Source organism: Monodelphis domestica, chromosome 8 (genome assembly GCF_027887165.1).
Source record: "Monodelphis domestica isolate mMonDom1 chromosome 8, mMonDom1.pri, whole genome shotgun sequence".
Lineage (NCBI taxonomy): Eukaryota > Metazoa > Chordata > Mammalia > Didelphimorphia > Didelphidae > Monodelphis > Monodelphis domestica.
The window spans coordinates 70,671,562-70,689,334 of record NC_077234.1 but is presented as its reverse complement, the minus strand read 5'-3'; the positions used below and the strand labels follow the sequence as shown (position 1 = coordinate 70,689,334).

The 17,773-nt window shown below is 45.3% G+C and overlaps 1 protein-coding gene across 1 annotated transcript; it reads left to right on the top strand.

Annotated features, from left to right (window-relative positions):
- The first annotated feature begins 14,597 nt into the window (after nucleotides 1-14,597).
- CDK5R2 (cyclin dependent kinase 5 regulatory subunit 2) lies at nucleotides 14,598-17,535 on the top strand. Its single transcript, XM_007501709.3, has one exon. The coding sequence runs from the start codon at nucleotides 14,849-14,851 to the stop codon at nucleotides 15,932-15,934; it is 1,086 nt and encodes a 361-aa protein (XP_007501771.1). The 5' UTR covers nucleotides 14,598-14,848; the 3' UTR covers nucleotides 15,935-17,535.
- The last annotated feature ends 238 nt before the right edge of the window (nucleotides 17,536-17,773 follow it).

Genomic DNA, 17,773 nt, shown 5'->3' with positions numbered 1-17,773 from the left:
TGGAGATATTCTCCTACCCCTCACTCAGATCATCAGGTTGGGTTTGCAAAGAGTGGTTGTTAACTCTCCCTTCAGGGTTCCAGAGAGCCTATGGGAATAGGAGGTGGTTATCTACTGCTATGAGTCCCCATCATTGTGCTTCTCAACTGATTATCTATTGCCATTAATTAGCTGGTCAGATGTAAGTAGTCTTTAGTTAGAGGTGTTTACAAAGTAAAGTAAGAAACAGTTGGTCAACTATCTATCTGCATTATGACTCCCCACCCCACTAAAGTTGGGTTAGGTTCTCCCATCAACGCACATGGCAAAGTGGACTCAGGCTTAGAGAACACATGACAAAGGGATAACTCACAGATCCTGGATGCTGGAGGACCTTTTCTTCTCTTGATGAGGATACTCATGAAGTTATCCTTAAACCTGGTAGAGTATTCTGCTGGGTTCCCTGAAGAGTCCTGAAGGTACTTTTCCTCAGTGGGTCTAGTTTTTTCTTTGGTTTCCAATGTAGATACTGGTGCTAATCATTCTTGTTCCTGGGATGCTGCTAGGACTCTAGTAAGAAACCTGAAGTTTATCAACCCTGACATTAATAAGACTGTTCTCTGGTCAAGATAGTGGAAGAAGACAGAGGCACTACTTCTTTCATTTCTGCCCCCCCCATCCAGAAATTTCCTCTCTAAAGTTTGCCCTTCGCTAAGCTTCCAGACACTCAAATTGGGTTCCAAACTATCTTGCTGCTTTGCAGAAGACTCCATGGTGGGACAGGACAAGACCTTATGGTGTGACAGAATATCAATGACTTTAATGTCTTTGATGGATTGATTAAGATGCCTAAACTTCATTAACACCTAGTTTCCACTTCTCATTGATTGGTTCACAGATATACTCTCACCTTATCAACTAATAAAGGGATAGGCATGTTGTTAGTTACTTCCTTTATGATTCAAAGAACTGCTCCATTTTTAAAGAGGTCCTAGAATGCAAGTATTGGACAACTACTTATCAGTGTTGACGGTTTGACTTGCCTGGCACTGCTGCCTCCTGTCTCCTCCTTAGAGAGGGGGGGAAAAGGGGTTAAGGAAGGTTTCAGGAGGGCCTCACTAAGCAGTTCTTGAACATTGCTTTGACTTTCTACAGGTGTGTTTATTATAGTCCCTTCCTTGAGGACAGGTATTATGCCGTTTTTCATCCCACCTCTAATATTTAATGGCTATGTGATCCTGGGTTAGTCATCTAACCCATGGGAGTCTCAGTTGCCTCATCTATAAAATACAAAATTTGTAAAAATAATACCCACCATGCCTACCTCACAGAGTCCTTGTGAATGGGATGTGGGATGATGTTTGTACAGTGATTTGTAAATCTTAAAGAATTAGTTGATTGCTACTTATTATTATTATTATTAAAAAAAACTCCTTACCTTCCATCTTAGAATCAACACTATGTATTGGTTCCAAGGCAGAAGATCAGTAAGGACTAGATAATGGGGGTGAATGACTTGCCCAGGGTCACACAGCTTGGCAGTGTTTGAATCTAGATTTGAACCCAGAACCTCCCATCTCTAGGCCTGGATCTCAATCTAGTATTATTTTTAAATGATCTTTGTATCTCCAGGGCTCAGCACACTGTCTTAGACATAGTGCTTAATAAATATCTATTGAACTTAATACGTATCTTCTTTGCAAATTTATATGCCACCTTGTATTGATATTTACCTTTTTAAAAAATAACCTTTACCTCATATCTTAAAATCAATATGGTGTATTGGATCCAAGGCAGAAGAGTGATAAAGGCAAGGCAATGGGAGTTAAGTGGCTTGTCCAGGGTCACCCAACTAGAAAGTGTCTAAGGCTAGATTTCAACCCAAGTTCTTCCAACTCCAGTCCTGGCTCTCGTTCCACTGAGCCACCTAGCTGCCCCAACATTTACCTTTTGAAAGTTAGGTCCAATATTCCTAATTAGAGCAATAGATATGATAGATATCCTTGAGGATAGGGACTATGTCTTGTCTTTGTTCTCTAGAACCTAAAATTTAGTGCTGCTGCTGATTTTCTAAATTTGTAGCATATTCTCAACTCTGGGGTGATGTTGTACCCGCCCCCTCCCCACCTCACACCCTGGGGTCCTCATTGAGCAACTATTACTTTAGATTCATGGGTTGGTGCTCAGAGTACTGAACCTCAGTAGTTTGGTCAGGAGACCCAGTTAGCTCAAGAAAAAGGCATTTACTAACACGCCATGGCAAACTCAACAGTGAGAAGATAACCTCCTTCCCTTGCCTATAGACCTGAGGTTCACTCTCCTACCCATATATACAGCCTAAGTGGGAGATGACAGAGCTGTGTTGATAAACCTATGGTATGCCAGAACCAGAGCCAGATGCTTCCTTCCCCCTCTTCACCACCCCTGAGGACATTTCTCACTTCACCCATCCCTTTGCTCAGCAGCCCAATGGGAGTGTGTCCTCCTTCCCCTGTCTGGGGTAAAGCAATGACTCACAGGTGGCCAGAGGGTACAGTTTGGGCACTCTGTCTCTAAAAGGTTCGCCATCACCACCTTGGAACATACTTGTAGTGGGGCATATGCATAGAGAGTGTAGGTGGCCAATACGACCTGTCTCTGGTATTGCTGGACCTCAGTGGCCTTTCTCATTGCTACCCACTGGATGCAGCATCTCTACTGGGCTCCCTGGATGGACTGCTCTTTGCAGCTCAGCTCCCTACTACCAGGACTAATTCTTTCTTGAGTTCCTATTTGGTTCTCTTTCTGTTGCTAAGGGTCATACTCCTTGAAGAATCTCTACTGACCGTTCTCTCCTGACAGTTCTAGTGTAGCCTGCAATAAATGGAGAAAGTAAGGGCTATGAGAGTCAATGGGGAGAAAGTTGAGGAGAGAAAGAAGTACTTTCCTTTGCCCATGTAGCTCTGATAGAGGCACGAGGACACAAACCACAATGTCAATTCAGCCAGATTCCAGGCCTATGAAGCTAATTGCTCTTTAATAGCTATTTGGGGCATGGTCAATGTTCATTCATCCAATGACAAAATGCCTTTCTAATTTGATTTAGAATTTTTCTTCAGTTTTTAAGAGGATAACAAAGTTAGACTTGTCTTTGCACTTGCTGATCCCTTTGTAATCTGTCTCCTTTTGTGGTTGTATCAACTGAGGGGGCTCTGAGATTGACTCTACTTACTTATTCTCCTATAAATAGTTTCTTCTTATAGCTTTTCTTAGATTTGAAGACTGATTGTGATTTAGATAAAGCTTGAGCTATTGAGGAAGAATGACCAGAGTGCACAAACATTTTGGAAGTAGTAAAGGGGTCAGGGTCCACAGAGGATGGAAGCCCACCAAATCACATTGTCTTGTACTGGGCAAGGATGCAATAAATTTCTGTGGAATGAATAAATAGATTTCCTGGGACTTAAGAATTAGTGCCTAGGGGGCAGCTGGGTGGTTCAATGGATTGAGAATCAGACCTAGAGAAAAATCAGTCCTAGGTTCAAATCTGGCCTTAGACACTTCCTAGCTGTGTGACCCTGGGCAAGTCACTTCATCCCCATTGCCTAGCCCTTACCACTCTTCTGCCTTGGAACTAATACACAGTATTGATTCTAAGACAGAAGGTAGGGATTAAAAAAAAAGAATTAGTGCCTAGCTTACTGGTGTTCTATTACCTTTATGATAAAGTCACATCGGGGACCAAATTAAATAACATCCCTATGGAAATTCTGGGCCCAGGAGCAGCAACTGCCACAGAAGTCATGAGGATGAGGGCCTTAATGAGAGAAACCATGCTAATGAGGCATGGGCTGAGGGAGCTTTCTCTCCTTTGCTCTCTGGGTATAAAACCTTTTCTTTGTTCCTAATGAATCTTAAATTCCTTTATTTGACTCCTCTCACCACAATACAGGGGAAACCAAGACATATAGCCATGATTAGAACCCAGTCCTGGCCCTCAGCCTCAGCCCCAGTAGAAGCTATCCACTGAGGGTGCTAGGAGGGAGATTTTTCACAGGAGGGAAGGGTTGGGAGTGGGGAGGAACCTGAAAGTTCTAATATAGTAACAGGATCATGGTGTGATCAAGGAAACCAAGCAACCTCTGGAGGTGGATGTGGACATTCTATGAAGCAGCCCTTGGTGGAGGCAGAAGAATCTGGACTCCAGGAGAACTGGATAAGGAAAAGGTAAAGCAGGTCAAAGGACTGGGAAGTAAAAGAGGGTTGGAGGTACTTATAGACCCTCTGTTTCAAGGATGCCTAGGTCAAGGTGCTTTCCTCCCATCCCTCCCAATCTTCAAGGACTGCTTAGGGGCCCTAAAACCCCTGCTGCCCAGTCTCTAGGCGTTTACTTCTTGGCTCACCAATTCCTCAGCTCCTCATATGAGGCAATCCCTGGATCAGAGAAATATGGAGCCCCCCAAGTCTCTCTTTCACAACATGGCCAGGCTGTGGAGAATAGAACTGGGCTGGAACATCGGAGCTGAGGAGGAATATGGGGGAAAGGTACCACCCTGAATCTGCGTACTGAGTAACTGAGACAATGACAGAGAGAGAAGAGGAGGCAGAGAGTGAGACACATCGCTAGCTAGGTATGGAGATTGCTTTTCCAGAGCCACCTGCCTGGTTGAGATGGAAACGCTGATTCTGGCTCCATCCCCCAGACAAGGCTAAGAATATCCCAGGGAAGCAACAGTCACCACCCCCTCCCTTTTTGATATGCTTCTACATCTTGAGGGCTGTAGCCATCAGGGGTTCAGGAAGAGAGCAGTGGGGTAAGGGATGGGGAGGGTGGAGGGGAAGGAGGGAATGGGGGAAAGAAAAAAGGAGCATAAAGCCAAGAAAACCAGTGTCAAAATAGGGAACTGCAAAGGGAAAAAGAAAGGAAGTGAGAGAGAGGGAGAGCCCTGGTCCTGAGCAGCAGAGCTTTGAGAACAGAACTAGAAAAGGCAAGGATGATTTTACAAGAGTCGACATTTATATGGCACTCTAAGGTCATTACCTCTCCCAACAACCCTAAGAAGTGGATGATATTATCCTCATTTTAAAGATGAGGAAATTGGGACTGAGAAAGTGTCTAATTAAAGTCACATAATAACTGCTTGAGGCAGTATTTGAACTCAGGTCTTCTTGAATCTTGGCCCAACGCTCTAGCCATTGCACCCACCAGCAGTAATAGGGAAACATCAATTATGACATAGGGATAAGAAAGTCTGGGGGAGTCAGGTGAGGAAAGAGACAGTAGAAAGAGCATCAGGCAGAATTTGAGTTAGGATCTGTCTTGGAAATGATACCAGACATTCTCTGAGCTCCAGAGACCCTCATACTGGATAATTCTTCATGCACAAGAAGCCCCAGAGGAGTAGGAACCTCCTCCAAGATCTCAGGTGATGGCCCTGGATTTTGATACAGAGATAGACTGATACATGGGAAGGGGTATATGGAATGGTGGTACATTGCTTTAACCCTACTCAAAGATCTCTGAATTTTGCCCCTTTTTGTCACCTTGGACAACTTAGTACTCAGCAGGCTCTGTTCCCCTGCTCCTAGATGGTTTGCTGTTCCTCAAATGTGCCCTCAACCCATTCTCTTTTCTCAAAAAACCTATTTTTAAGCTCCTTAACTATGCCAGCTTGCTGGTAGGGGGAGTGAGAGGACGTGAGAATTTTGAAGGAGGGGGAAGGGAGCAAACACTTATTAAGCAATTACTATGTTCTAGGCACTGTATTAAACTATTTACAAATATTATTTCATAATCTTAGAAGGTAGATGCTATCATTATCCCCTTATAATTGAGGAAACTTGTTAGGTGACTTGCCCAGGGTCATACATGTGTGACTGAGATTGTGACTGAGATTGGATTTGAACTCAGATCTTCCAGCTTTCTATCCATCGTGCCCTCTTAATCAATTGTGTTTCTCCCAACCCTCAAGCTTTATGCTCTTCAGGTTTTCCCACTTTACTCCCCATCCCTATTCCTATGATTTCACTGTTGCCCTAGCTTTCTTGTCTCTGGGACTGGAAGAATGTTTGAATCTGAAAAGCAAGAATGGGACCAGGTGGGAATATGTTCCATTGATTGGATAAGAAAAATTGGGACATTAGCAGGGGAAGTAAAGAAGTTGGGAAAGGACCATTTTGATGGAAAAATGGGAATGCATCTTAAATTAAAAAAGATTAAAAAAATAATCTTGAGGCAGCTCCAGGTGGCTCAGTGGATAGAGAGCCAGAGGATCTGAGTTCAAATATGACCTCAGATACTTCCTAGCTTTGTGACCCTGGGCAGGTCACTTAACCCCAATAGCCTATGTTGAACCTATGGCACTTGTGCTGGAGGGGGCTGCTCCCTTCTCCCTCTCCACCACCCCGAGGACATTTTTTCACATCACTTGCCCCTTTGCTCAGCAGCCCAATGGGCACACTTCCTCCCTCCCCTGTCTGGGTTAAGGTGGGGGCTCATAAGCCATGTGAAGAATGCAGTTTGGGCACTCAATCTCTAAAAGGTTCACCATGACTGGCCTAGCCCTTAACACTCTTCTGTCTTGGAACCATACTTAGTAGAGAGCCCAAGACAGAAGGTAAAGTTTTTTTAAAAATGTAACCTGTCTATCTAGGATGCTTCTGTAAGTTCCTGTGGCTAATCTCAGTTTTAATGGGGTTTCTTTTGAGTTCTGGGGTGTTCAGTTTTGGAAGGAGGGTGCTTATCCCAAATCTTCCAGCCCCCTGTGCTGCTTTCATCTATGCTAATTATTATTATGACTTCATCTCTCTTTGAGGCTGTCACTCTGCCATCTAGGAGAGGAAATGGGTGACAGGGACACAGTTATAGAAATGGTTCTATTTGAAGAGATTTCTATATAGTCTTTAGTTCAAAGGTCAGTCAAAGGGGGACTCTCTCCTTGTGGGTGGTGAGGATTTACTCATTTTCCTATGCCTGTCTCCAAAATGGGTATCTTTTGGTGGTGGAAATGGGGGAGGGGGGAGATGGAATCACTGTATAATTAATTATAGCAACTGGACTGATTTTTTTCACACTGGGAATGAGACTGTGATAGTGATCCAGAAACCCATCAAAAACAGATGGATAGTTATTCGACAAATATTTATGAAGCACCTACTATGTGCATGGTATTGTTTGAAGTACTGAAGATGCCAAAATTTAAAGCAATTCCCTCTTCCTCCCTACTTATGATATTTATAATCTAATAAAGATAGAAACATAGTGAGACCCTTAACCTTAACCCTAATCATAGAATCAGAATATTAGAGCTGAAGCAGATTTGTATCAACTAGTCTACCTCCCTCATTTTGCATATGAGAAATTGAGATCCAGAGAAATATAATAATGTCTCCCAGGTCACAAAGGTAAGTAGTATCAGGACTAGAATCCAGACCTCCTGATTTTTAGTCTTATTCTTTTCCCACTATATCACAATACTTTAAAGAGAGGAATATAGAGACAGAAGAAAGACAGATAGAGAAGCACACAAAAAAAGTGTACAGGGACAGCTATGTAGCACCTCGGATAGACCTTAGACCTGCAGTTGGAAGGCCCTGGGTTCAAATCTGGCCTCAGACACTTCCTACTATATCACCCTAGACAAATCACTTAACCCCAATTGCCTAGCCCTTGCCAATCTTCTGTCTTAGAATTGATACTAAGTCAGAAGTTAAGGATTTTTGTTTTTTAAGTGAGCAATGATTTCCTCTCATACATAGAATTTCCAACAGTATGGAAGTATGGCTTAAGGTATAATAATTATTATTCAAGTATTTGTAATCTGGAGATTAAAGAACCCTACCATATCTTAGTAGATTTTAATTGAGAGTTGCTGGGGCTGGAAGAATTCATCACTGTGTATGTAGTCCACTCTTTGGTGAGGAGGCTTTGTATCTAGCTATATTAGTTCTTGGATAAAAGTCACATTGAGTATCACTGATACAAGTGGAGAGAGTTCTAGACTTGGAAATGTATAAGATCTACTTTTTAAAATCCAGTCTTTGATGCTAATTAGCCTTGCAATTTTGAACAATTTTCTTTAATTCTTAGAATCTCAGTTTGCTCATCTGTAACATCAGGATAATAATTCCTGTAACTCTTACACCACAGGCTGTTGTGAGGGTCAGATAAGATGATGGAAAGTATTTAGCACATTTTAAAGCATTATAAGAATGTTTATTTATGTTTACTTGAAGCCTTCCAGACCTGATAAAAACCCATCAGAGCTGAAGTTCCACACTCAAGATCATGTCTATGCCATGATGGGGCATCAATAACTTATAGTTTAGTGGAAGAAAATAAAGGGGAGAACTTTTGGGGGCACCTAGGTAGCAAAGTGGATAGAGTGTCCAATCTGGAGTCAGGAAGACTCATCTTCCTGAGTTCAAATCTAGTTGTGTGACCCTTGGCAAGTCACTTTACCCTGTTTGCCTCTGTTTCCTCATGTATAGCATGAGCTGCAGAAGGAAATGGCAAATCACTCCAGTATCTCTGCCAAGAAAATCCCAAATGGGGTCACCAAGAGTTGGACATGACTGAAAACCAGCAACAAGAGCTTTCAGGACTTGAAGGAGTGAGTTCAGTTGAGTTGCAGCCAAGACTATATGGGTAGGTAAAGTATTCCTTCTCCTTAAGGGAATGCTCAGAGTTAGGGGAAGGGACCACTGGGTCGCTTTCATATTTCATCAGTAGTGGGTATTCCCTCCACAAAGGCCATGAGGCCTTAATAATTAAATAGTTCTTCAGGAGTTTCTTTGACTGAAAAAAATTCATCACCTGTAAAATTGAGATTTGAACTCTGGACTTCAATCCCCACAAGCCCTTGCTCCACTTCCCCAAGATGCTTTGTAATCTCACGGAATTCTGAGGTGGGCCTAGATCGAGGAAGGATTTAAGCTGGTAGCAAAGGTTTTTGGCTCTTTTTTTGGACTTCCGTTTTGGAGCAGACTTGGCTCTTTCCATTATGTAGGTGAAGTCTTGTCTAGGCCCCTGTGGCCTAGGCACCATGTTTTCCTTATCCTGTATTTTCTTTAATCCTTAATCCTTAATAAACCTCTAAAAATATAATACTCCTTGCAGAGAGAAACTAATTTCTACCTGCCTCAGTCTCTCCTAAACTTTAATCTTTATACACCTTTTGGATAACCTGGTGCTGAATCTCTGTGATTTTAGCTTATTGGGTTTCAGGCAGTAGAAACACACCTTTTCTTCATTCTCACTACAACTTCCAATCTTTAAACCCCTTTAATTCATCCCCTACCCCCATCCCCACCACTATCCCAATTCTGGCTTTTCTTCCCTCCCTTTCTAATTTTGATACTTTAATTAACCAATTTAACTTTACACTGTTCTCTTCTCTTGAATCCTCCACCCCATTGTCCTTTGACACTTACACCTTGCTAAATCCTAATGCTAGACTCTCCCACCCCTGCCATCAATCAGCTATACTCTTACCTGTAGGTGAAGGGAACTAAAGAAAGTCAAACAACTATGCTAGCTAGGTACACTATACATTTTTGTCATGTAATCTGAACTGGGTTCTCACTGCTGCAAGGGAATCCTAATTGACTTTTTTTTTCTTCTTCCCTGCCCTCCCCCCATTGATTTTTAATTGAATTCAGCAAAGTCTCTTCTCTCTTAGGACTCCCAACCTCTCTGTAGATGAACTTAACTCATTTTAATGGAAAAAAGAGTTCATTCATAATACACTTTCTCTTCTCCCCTATGATATATCTCAAAATTCCTTGCCCTCATCCCTTATTCTTCTTTCACTCCAATCTCTGAGAAAGAGGTGGCTCTTCCCACCAAGGCCAGCTTCTCTGCTTTTACCATTGGTACCATTCCTTCTCATCTTCTCTAGCAGATTGCCTCCATAATCATCTTTTTCTTTCTTTGATCTTCAGTCTCTCTGGATTTACTGGCAGCTTTCAAGTTGCATTCAAACACATACCAAAGTATCTCTGCCTCCTCTCACCACCATGAAGAGAAAAAAATTCTTTAATTTGACTATGTCACCCATTTGAATCATTCTTCTAAATATCTCTCCCCTTTCATGATTTCTTTTTTAATTTTAATTAAAATTTTTTCTGGGTTATACATGTATTATCATGTAAAATACATTTCCATATTGCTTATTTTTGTAAGTGAATAACCTTATAAAACCAAAACCCCCAAACATAAACCCAAATAAACAAGTGAAAAATTGTATGTTTTCATCCACATTCTGACTCTCACACTGCTTCCTCTGGGGGTGGTAGCATTCTTTGTCATAGGTACCTCAGAATTGTCCTGGATCATTGTATTGCTAAGAATAGCTAAGTCTTTCACAGTTGATCATTCTATAAAATTACTATTCACTGTGACAATGTTTTCCTGGTTCTGCTTATTTTACTCTGCATCAGTTCATGTAGGTCTTTCTAGCTCTTTTTTAAATCCATGGTGATGCTTCTAAAAATTCTGCCTACACTTATTGTTTCATCTCCCCTTTCTCTCATTCCAGTCATTTCAACCCTTGAATTTTGGTTTCCAGCGTAATTATCCCACAGAAATTGTTCTCTCTAAAGCTACCAATAACCTTCTAATTGCCCAATCCAAAGGTCTTTTCTCAGTCTTTTTCTCAGTCACCTTGAATTCTCTGTAGTATTTGAAATTGCTGAGCTTGAGCACCCCCATTTACTCTTGCTTCCCTGGGTTTCATGGCAATTATTTTGTCTTTGATTCTCTTCTTCTTTGTCCTTTCTTCTCAGTTTCTTTTATTGAATGGATCTTTGACCATGTCCTTCCCATTATGAATACATTCCAAAGTTCTATCCTGATCCTTTTTGCCTTGGTTCTCTACATTTTCTCTGTTATCTCATCAATTCCCATTAGCTCATTTATAATTTCTATGAAGATGACTCTCAGAAATTTCTATATCTATTCATCAATGTACTTTCATCTTAATTTTCATCATCACCACCATCATCATCTTTCTATCTCTTTGTCTGTGGTCCTATGTCAACAACTGCCTATTGAACATTTCAAACTAGATGTTCCATTATCATCTCAAACATGTAGAACTCGTTTTCCTTACTTTCTTCTAAATGAACCCCTCTTCCTAACATCCTTATTTTTGTCCAGGCTATCATCATTCTTCAGTTCACCCAGTTATAAAGCCTCAACTAAAATAAATTATTCTGAATTTAGATATTAAAAAGCATTTCTGTATATCCAGAACATGAAAAACAGATTCTACATGAAACCACAAATCTTATTTCATACCACTTGCACATGCTCAACTCTTTACTCTCTCTCTCTCTCTCTCTCCTCTCTCTCTCTCTCTCTCTCTCTCTCTCTCTCTCTCTCTCTCTCTCTCTCACAAACACATCCCTTTGGCCAAGTCTTGTTGGCCAAGTCTTTATTACCTACATGACATCTCTAGAATGTGTGTACTCAACACCTCTCTACTCACACCATAGCCACCCTAATTCAAATTCTTATCACCTCTCTCCTAGACTATTACGATCACTTTCTAACTGATGTGAAGTACTATTCTTATAGCATAGAGATGACCATATCACCTTTCTATCACCTCTAGGATCATACATACAAACTCTTCTGTTTGGCTTTTAAAGACAGTCTGGAGTTATTACATATCACTCTCTTTCACATAACTCATCTATATGCTCTCTCACACACAACATTTTATATCCTGATTCTGTGCCTTTCTATAGTCTCTATGCCTGAAATATAGTATCTTCTCCCCTCCAACTTTTTGAAACTAGCTTCCTTTAGAACTCAGTTCTAGCACCAGCTCATTCTTGAGGCCTTTCTAGATCCTCCCAGCTGCAAGTACTTTCTCTTCCAAAGTTATCTTGTATTTACTTTGCATAGATTTCATATATACTTAAGAAAATACATGTTTCTTCAGATAGAGTGTAAGCTCCTTGAGGGCAGGGACTGTTTGTTTGATGTATTTATATCTCCAGAGTCTAAAATAACTTCTCATGCAAGCAAAATAAATATTTGTTGATTGATTGATTGAATATATAAATAACAGATATTGACATTGCATACAAACTGAGTTAATGGAACAGTGAGTAATAGAAGTTTCTCAGCTATTCCATGAAATCCTGCATCCTCCAGAAACCCTTCCCAACCTGTTTAAAAGTAATAACTCCCCTAGCTCTTTACTCTGATGAAGCATGGAATACTCATAGCCTCTATCTCCCCCAAACCTTCCATTTTGTCACACATATAATGGAAATTCACTTTTTCTTTATGTGTTTAATTGATTTTCTTAAAAACAAAGAATTCTGTGTCTATTATAAGTTTATTCCTACCAATCCTACCTTTTTTTTGTTGTTTGTTTGTTCTTTGGAACCCTTACCTTTCATCTTGGAATCAATACTGTGTATTGGTTCCAAGGCAGAAGAGTGGTATGGGCTAGGCAACGGGGGTTAAGTGACTTGCCCAGGGTCACACAGCTGAGAAGTGTCTGAGGTCAGATTTGAATCTAGGACCTCCCATCTCTAGGCCTGGCTCTCAATCCACTGAGCTACCCAGCTGCCCCCCAATCCCACCTTTCTTAAGATATTAGTTAATGTACTCTCATGGAAAGAACACGGGATTAGAGTCAGAGAAATCGGGTTCAGCTTTTGTCTCTGCTACTTGCTAGCTGCAAGTCCTTGAGCAAGACATTTAAATTATCCAGACCTCAGTTTCAATATCTGTAAAATTGTGGAGTTGGATTAGATGATCTCTGAGGTTGCTTCTCACTCTAAATCCTGTGATCCTAGATATATACTTATATACTCTTTGTTCAGTACCAGGAATAGATATGCACATAAACACAGGCATCCTTTTAGTGATAGTGATGGCAAAGTCAGGGGGAAGCTATTGAAATTACTCCATTTTGAGGGCATCTAGGTGGCATGATGGATAGAGTATCAGGCCTGGAGTTGGGAGAACTTGGGTTAAAATCTGGCCTTGGATACTTCTTACCTGGGTGAACCTGGGCAAGTCACTTAGCCTCAATTGCATAGCCTTTACCATTCTGTCTTAGAATTGTTACTAAGACAGTAAGGGTTGGAAAAAAATTACCCTCTTCTCTATAAACATTTTCCAAAGGCTACTTGGAGGATGTGAGATTTCAGGAATTGTTGGGACAATCATGGGAGGTAAGGCATTCCACCTAGATCATTCAATGTGGGGGAATATTCCCAGCTGGAAGGGAGCTATTTGGGAAAAGGGAGAAAGTTCTAAGATGAGAGGGAACAGAGGAGGTTGAGTGAAGTGTGTTTGTGGGAAGGGGATAGGAGGAAGTGAATTGAGGAGCCTTGTACAAAGATGGAGTCCTTGGCCGTCACCAGGTGCATGATGGGACCCTAATGACAGAAGGGGCATGATCAGAAATGATACAGTGAAATTGGTAGCATTGGTCAGAGACACATAACTAAAACTACCATTAAGGTATATCCCAACCTAGGGTGCTGGAGAGTGTGGGCAGGGAATAGAGGGAAAGTGGTCATTGAACTCATTCCCAAGTGGTTTACTTTATGTGCGTGTGGAAACATATTTGGGAGGGAGGATTGTCTCTTTTGTACTACAAATTCACAGTTTCTTGGTTGTCAGATGAGAGCTGATTAGACTGGCGTAGTGATCATGCTTAGAGATATGGAGTCTTAGACCCAACGCAATAGCCTCAGGGGTCAGCAAATTGGGACCACAACGCACTGCAATCAGAGGCTTTATCTTCACCCCTTGCAGAGATCCACAGTCTCACTAGGCTGCTGGGTCATCCTTCAGCTAGTCCTGAAGGAAGTACCTAGATAAAGAGTTAGACCATCCTCAAAGTACAATCCTTTGATATGGGGAAGGAAAGAGGGGGCACAAACACCCATGCGAGAATCCATATATCTGCATTCGTGGTTATAATGCACATCTATGCACACACATACACATATCTTTGCACAATACACGCGCGGATACACACACGCACACTCACACACACACACACACACACACACACACACACACACAGTCTCACAATTCGTATCCCTCCCAACCTCTGCAGCAGCTCTCATGGCGGGAGGGAAGAGGAAGAGAGGGAAGGTTGCAGGAGGTAAGGGAGAGGGATGGTCCTCAGAGACCTGCCTCTCCGCAACCTGGGGGGGCAGGACATTATTGGGCAAGGAGCGCCAGCCCTTCACTCTTCTCCCCTACCCCACGCCCTGGGGCCCCCAGTGCGGACTTCCCCTCAGCCTCATCGCAAACTCGGCCCCACTGCACCAAAATAATCCAGGCCGGAGACGGACAGCAGAGGAATGGGAAGAGGGAGACAGCCGCCGGGTGCTTGGAGAATCGTTCCCCCACCCACCACTACGGCCAGCTCCAACCCCCCGGCCCTGCCTCGGCTACCTACAAATAGCATCTCTAAACCCCCAGGTTCCCGACCGCCCCCCCACGGAGCGAAGGGAACAAGGTGGTGGGGGGAAGGATAGGAGGTGGGGGAGAAAGGGCGGGACTTGGAATCCCGAGGCGAGCCCTTATTGGTTCGAAGGGCTGCCAGTCGTGGGGGCAGCTCAGGCGCGGATTGGCTGTGGGGGGCGGGGCGCGGCGCCCGGTGGGAGGGGGCCCGAGGGGTGGGGCTGGCGCAGCAGCTGGCGCAGCTCAGACCCGGAGAGCAGCCGCCACCGCCGCCGCGGTGCCGCCACATTTCCCCCTCCTATCCCTCCCCTCCCGCCCCGAGCCCGGGGTCTCCTCCCTTCATCAGGCCCCGGTCCCCGGGTGCTGCAACAGCGGCGGTGTCTTTCGTGGCTTCCTCACGGGGAGCGTCGCCCGGGGCCCCGTGAGCTTTTTCCGCCCCCCAGGATGGGCACGGTGCTGTCTCTGTCGCCTGCCTCCTCGGCCAAGGGCCGTCGGCCAGGCGGGCTGCCGGACGAAAAGAAGAAGCCGCAGCCCTCGGCTGGGGAGGAGTCACTGGGAGGCTACGGGCAGCTGCCGTCGGGCAAAGGAAGCAAGGGCGAGAGCCGGCTGAAGCGACCGTCGGTTCTCATCTCAGCGCTCACCTGGAAGCGCCTGGTGGCCGCGTCCGCCAAGAAGAAGAAGGGCAGCAAGAAGGTGACGCCCAAGCCCGCTCAGGCTGGCTCTGACTTACTGGTCCAGCAGCGCAACCGTGAGAACCTTCTTCGCAAGGGCCGGGAGCCCCCAGATGGTGGAGGCGCCTCCAAGCCCCTGCCGGTCCCTGTGCCCACCGTGCCCACTACCGCCGAGCCGACCTCCGGAGTCAGTGTCTCGGCCCCGCCGGGCTCGGGAGGGGGAGGAGGGAAGCCGCCTCCGCCGCCGCCGCCTGCGGCCCCCCAGGCTCCTTCAGTCCCTGGAGGTTCCCCGCGACGGGTCATTGTACAGGCCTCCACCGGCGAGCTACTACGCTGCCTGGGCGACTTTGTATGCCGGCGCTGCTACCGACTAAAGGAGCTGAGCCCTGGGGAGCTGGTGGGCTGGTTTCGAGGGGTGGACCGGTCCCTTCTACTGCAGGGGTGGCAAGACCAGGCATTTATTACCCCGGCCAACCTGGTGTTCGTGTATCTGCTGTGCCGGGAGGCGCTGCGCGGGGACGAGCTGGGCTCGGCCGCCGAGTTGCAGGCTGCCTTCCTCACCTGCCTCTACCTCGCCTATTCATACATGGGGAACGAGATCTCCTACCCGCTCAAACCTTTCCTAGTCGAGCCCGACAAGGAGCGCTTCTGGCAGCGTTGCCTGCGGCTGATCCAGAGGCTCAGCGCACAGATGCTGCGACTCAACGCCGACCCCCACTTCTTCACCCAGGTCTTTCAGGACCTCAAGAACGAGGGCGAGGTCGGTATGGGGGCTGGGGGTCCCACGGGCGGTGCCGCCACGAACGCCAGGGACAGCAACGCTGGAGCCAAGCACTGGACTATGAATCTGGACCGCTAGGAGGCGATGCTGCTGCCGCCACCGCCAAGGGGCACCTGGGCCGGAGACTGGGGATGACTGAGTCCTCTCCCCCTCCTCTCCCCCTGGACACATACAAGGAGCCCCTGGGACGCCGCCGCCACCACCACTGTTGCTGCTGTTGCTGCTTCTCCACCCAGCTGCCCCCCTACAACTGAGGAGATGCCACCACCCATTGGAGTATGGCGAATGGGACACCTGGGTCTTGCTGGTCTTGGATTTTCGGGGAGGGGGGGATCTGAACAGTGGGAGAGGGAGAGGAAGAGTGGGGAAGAGGAAATGGGAGAGGGGAATGAATTCTCTCCTCTTCTGCGGGTGGATCCCTTTATTGCTTTCTCTGCCCAGCTCTCCTACTGTCTATATATGTGTCTCTTATGTCTCCTCTTTTCTTCTCCTATCTCTATGCTTTAGTATCTGTCCTTCTCTCCTGTCTTTCTGAAGATGTCTCTGTCCATTTCTTCTGTTTGTATGAGTATCTGTCTACCTCTTCTGTGTCTCTTTTCTCTCCTCCTGTCTGTACATATGTCTGTCTATCTCTCCTTCTGTTTTTATATATCTGTCCTTTTCTCCTGTCTGTGTGTCTCTATCTCTCCTCCTATCTTGGCATGTGTGTCTCTGTTCATTGAAACTCCTGCCTCTTTCTCGTCATCTCTCTTGTCCAGATATTGACTTGTGTCTTCCCATCTCTCCTCTTCTTTGGAAGTATGTCTCTGTCCATCTCTCTGAAAGTATGTGCACTCATGTCTCCTAACCTATGCCCATTTTTCTTTTTGTCCATTTCTCCTCCTTTCTGGATGTATGTCTGCCCAACTTTTGTATGTTTCTTCATTGTGTGTGTGCATGTATGTGTGAGCCTGTGTACCCTTCAGTCCATCTCCTCTCTTCTGGATCTATGACTGTCCTATTCTCTGATTATCTCTTCCCCTTTTCTCCATGTGTTTTTCTCTGTCCACCTTTTCTAGTGTCTATGTGAGTCTCTGATTCTCCATCCCCCCTCTTCCTCCCCTTTCCCTCTGAAAGATTGGATTGACTGTGGTTGGGGGCTGTCTTTCCTGCAGCAGAAAGTTGCGGCCTTGGGAGCTCAACCACCAGGATGTCTCTTGTTCTCTCCCCACCTTTTCTGACGTGGTGCATGCCGGGAGAGGGGGAGGTGATGCAGGCTGAGGGAGTTGGGGTGGGGGAGAGATTCCACCCTGAGTCCTAGGGTAGGGGTGGATTGGGAGAGGCCCTGGCGGCAGCTCAGCAGAAGAGGGGGTGGGGAGAAGAAAGAAAACTCTTCTCACTTTAGAAGAGGTCTTCCCCCCCACTTCAGCTCCCCTTCCCACTATTTTTTTTCTTGTTATTTATTTGGATGATTTCAGGAAGTGATCCCTGGGGGAGGGAAGGGGAGGGAGAGGGCTGGCGGGCCGGGAGCTGTCCGAGGTGCTGAGCCGGGGCCTAGTTCCCTGGGGGGAGGGGGCCTAAGGCCGGATTGGGCCTGGGGGCCGTGTACAACGTGCCAATGTTGCGGACCGAAGGCGCGGGCTGAACTATCTGTCTGTCCCTGAGGAAGCTATAAAGCGCTGGAAGCGCCTGCAGAAGGCTCTGAGACTGCTTTTCTTTGGGGACTGGGTGGGAGGGAGAAGAGAATGAGGTGAAACCTGGGATGGGAAAGAAATCCACAAATTAATCCCCATTTAATTTCTCCATTTTACTCCCCCATTTCCCCCCTTCTTTCACAGAAGAGGTCAGATGAGGAAACAGTGGCACATTGGGGTGGGGGTGGGGTGGAGAAAGGAAAAGACAGCCTTCTCAAATGGTCCTGAAAAGATCCCTTCTGGC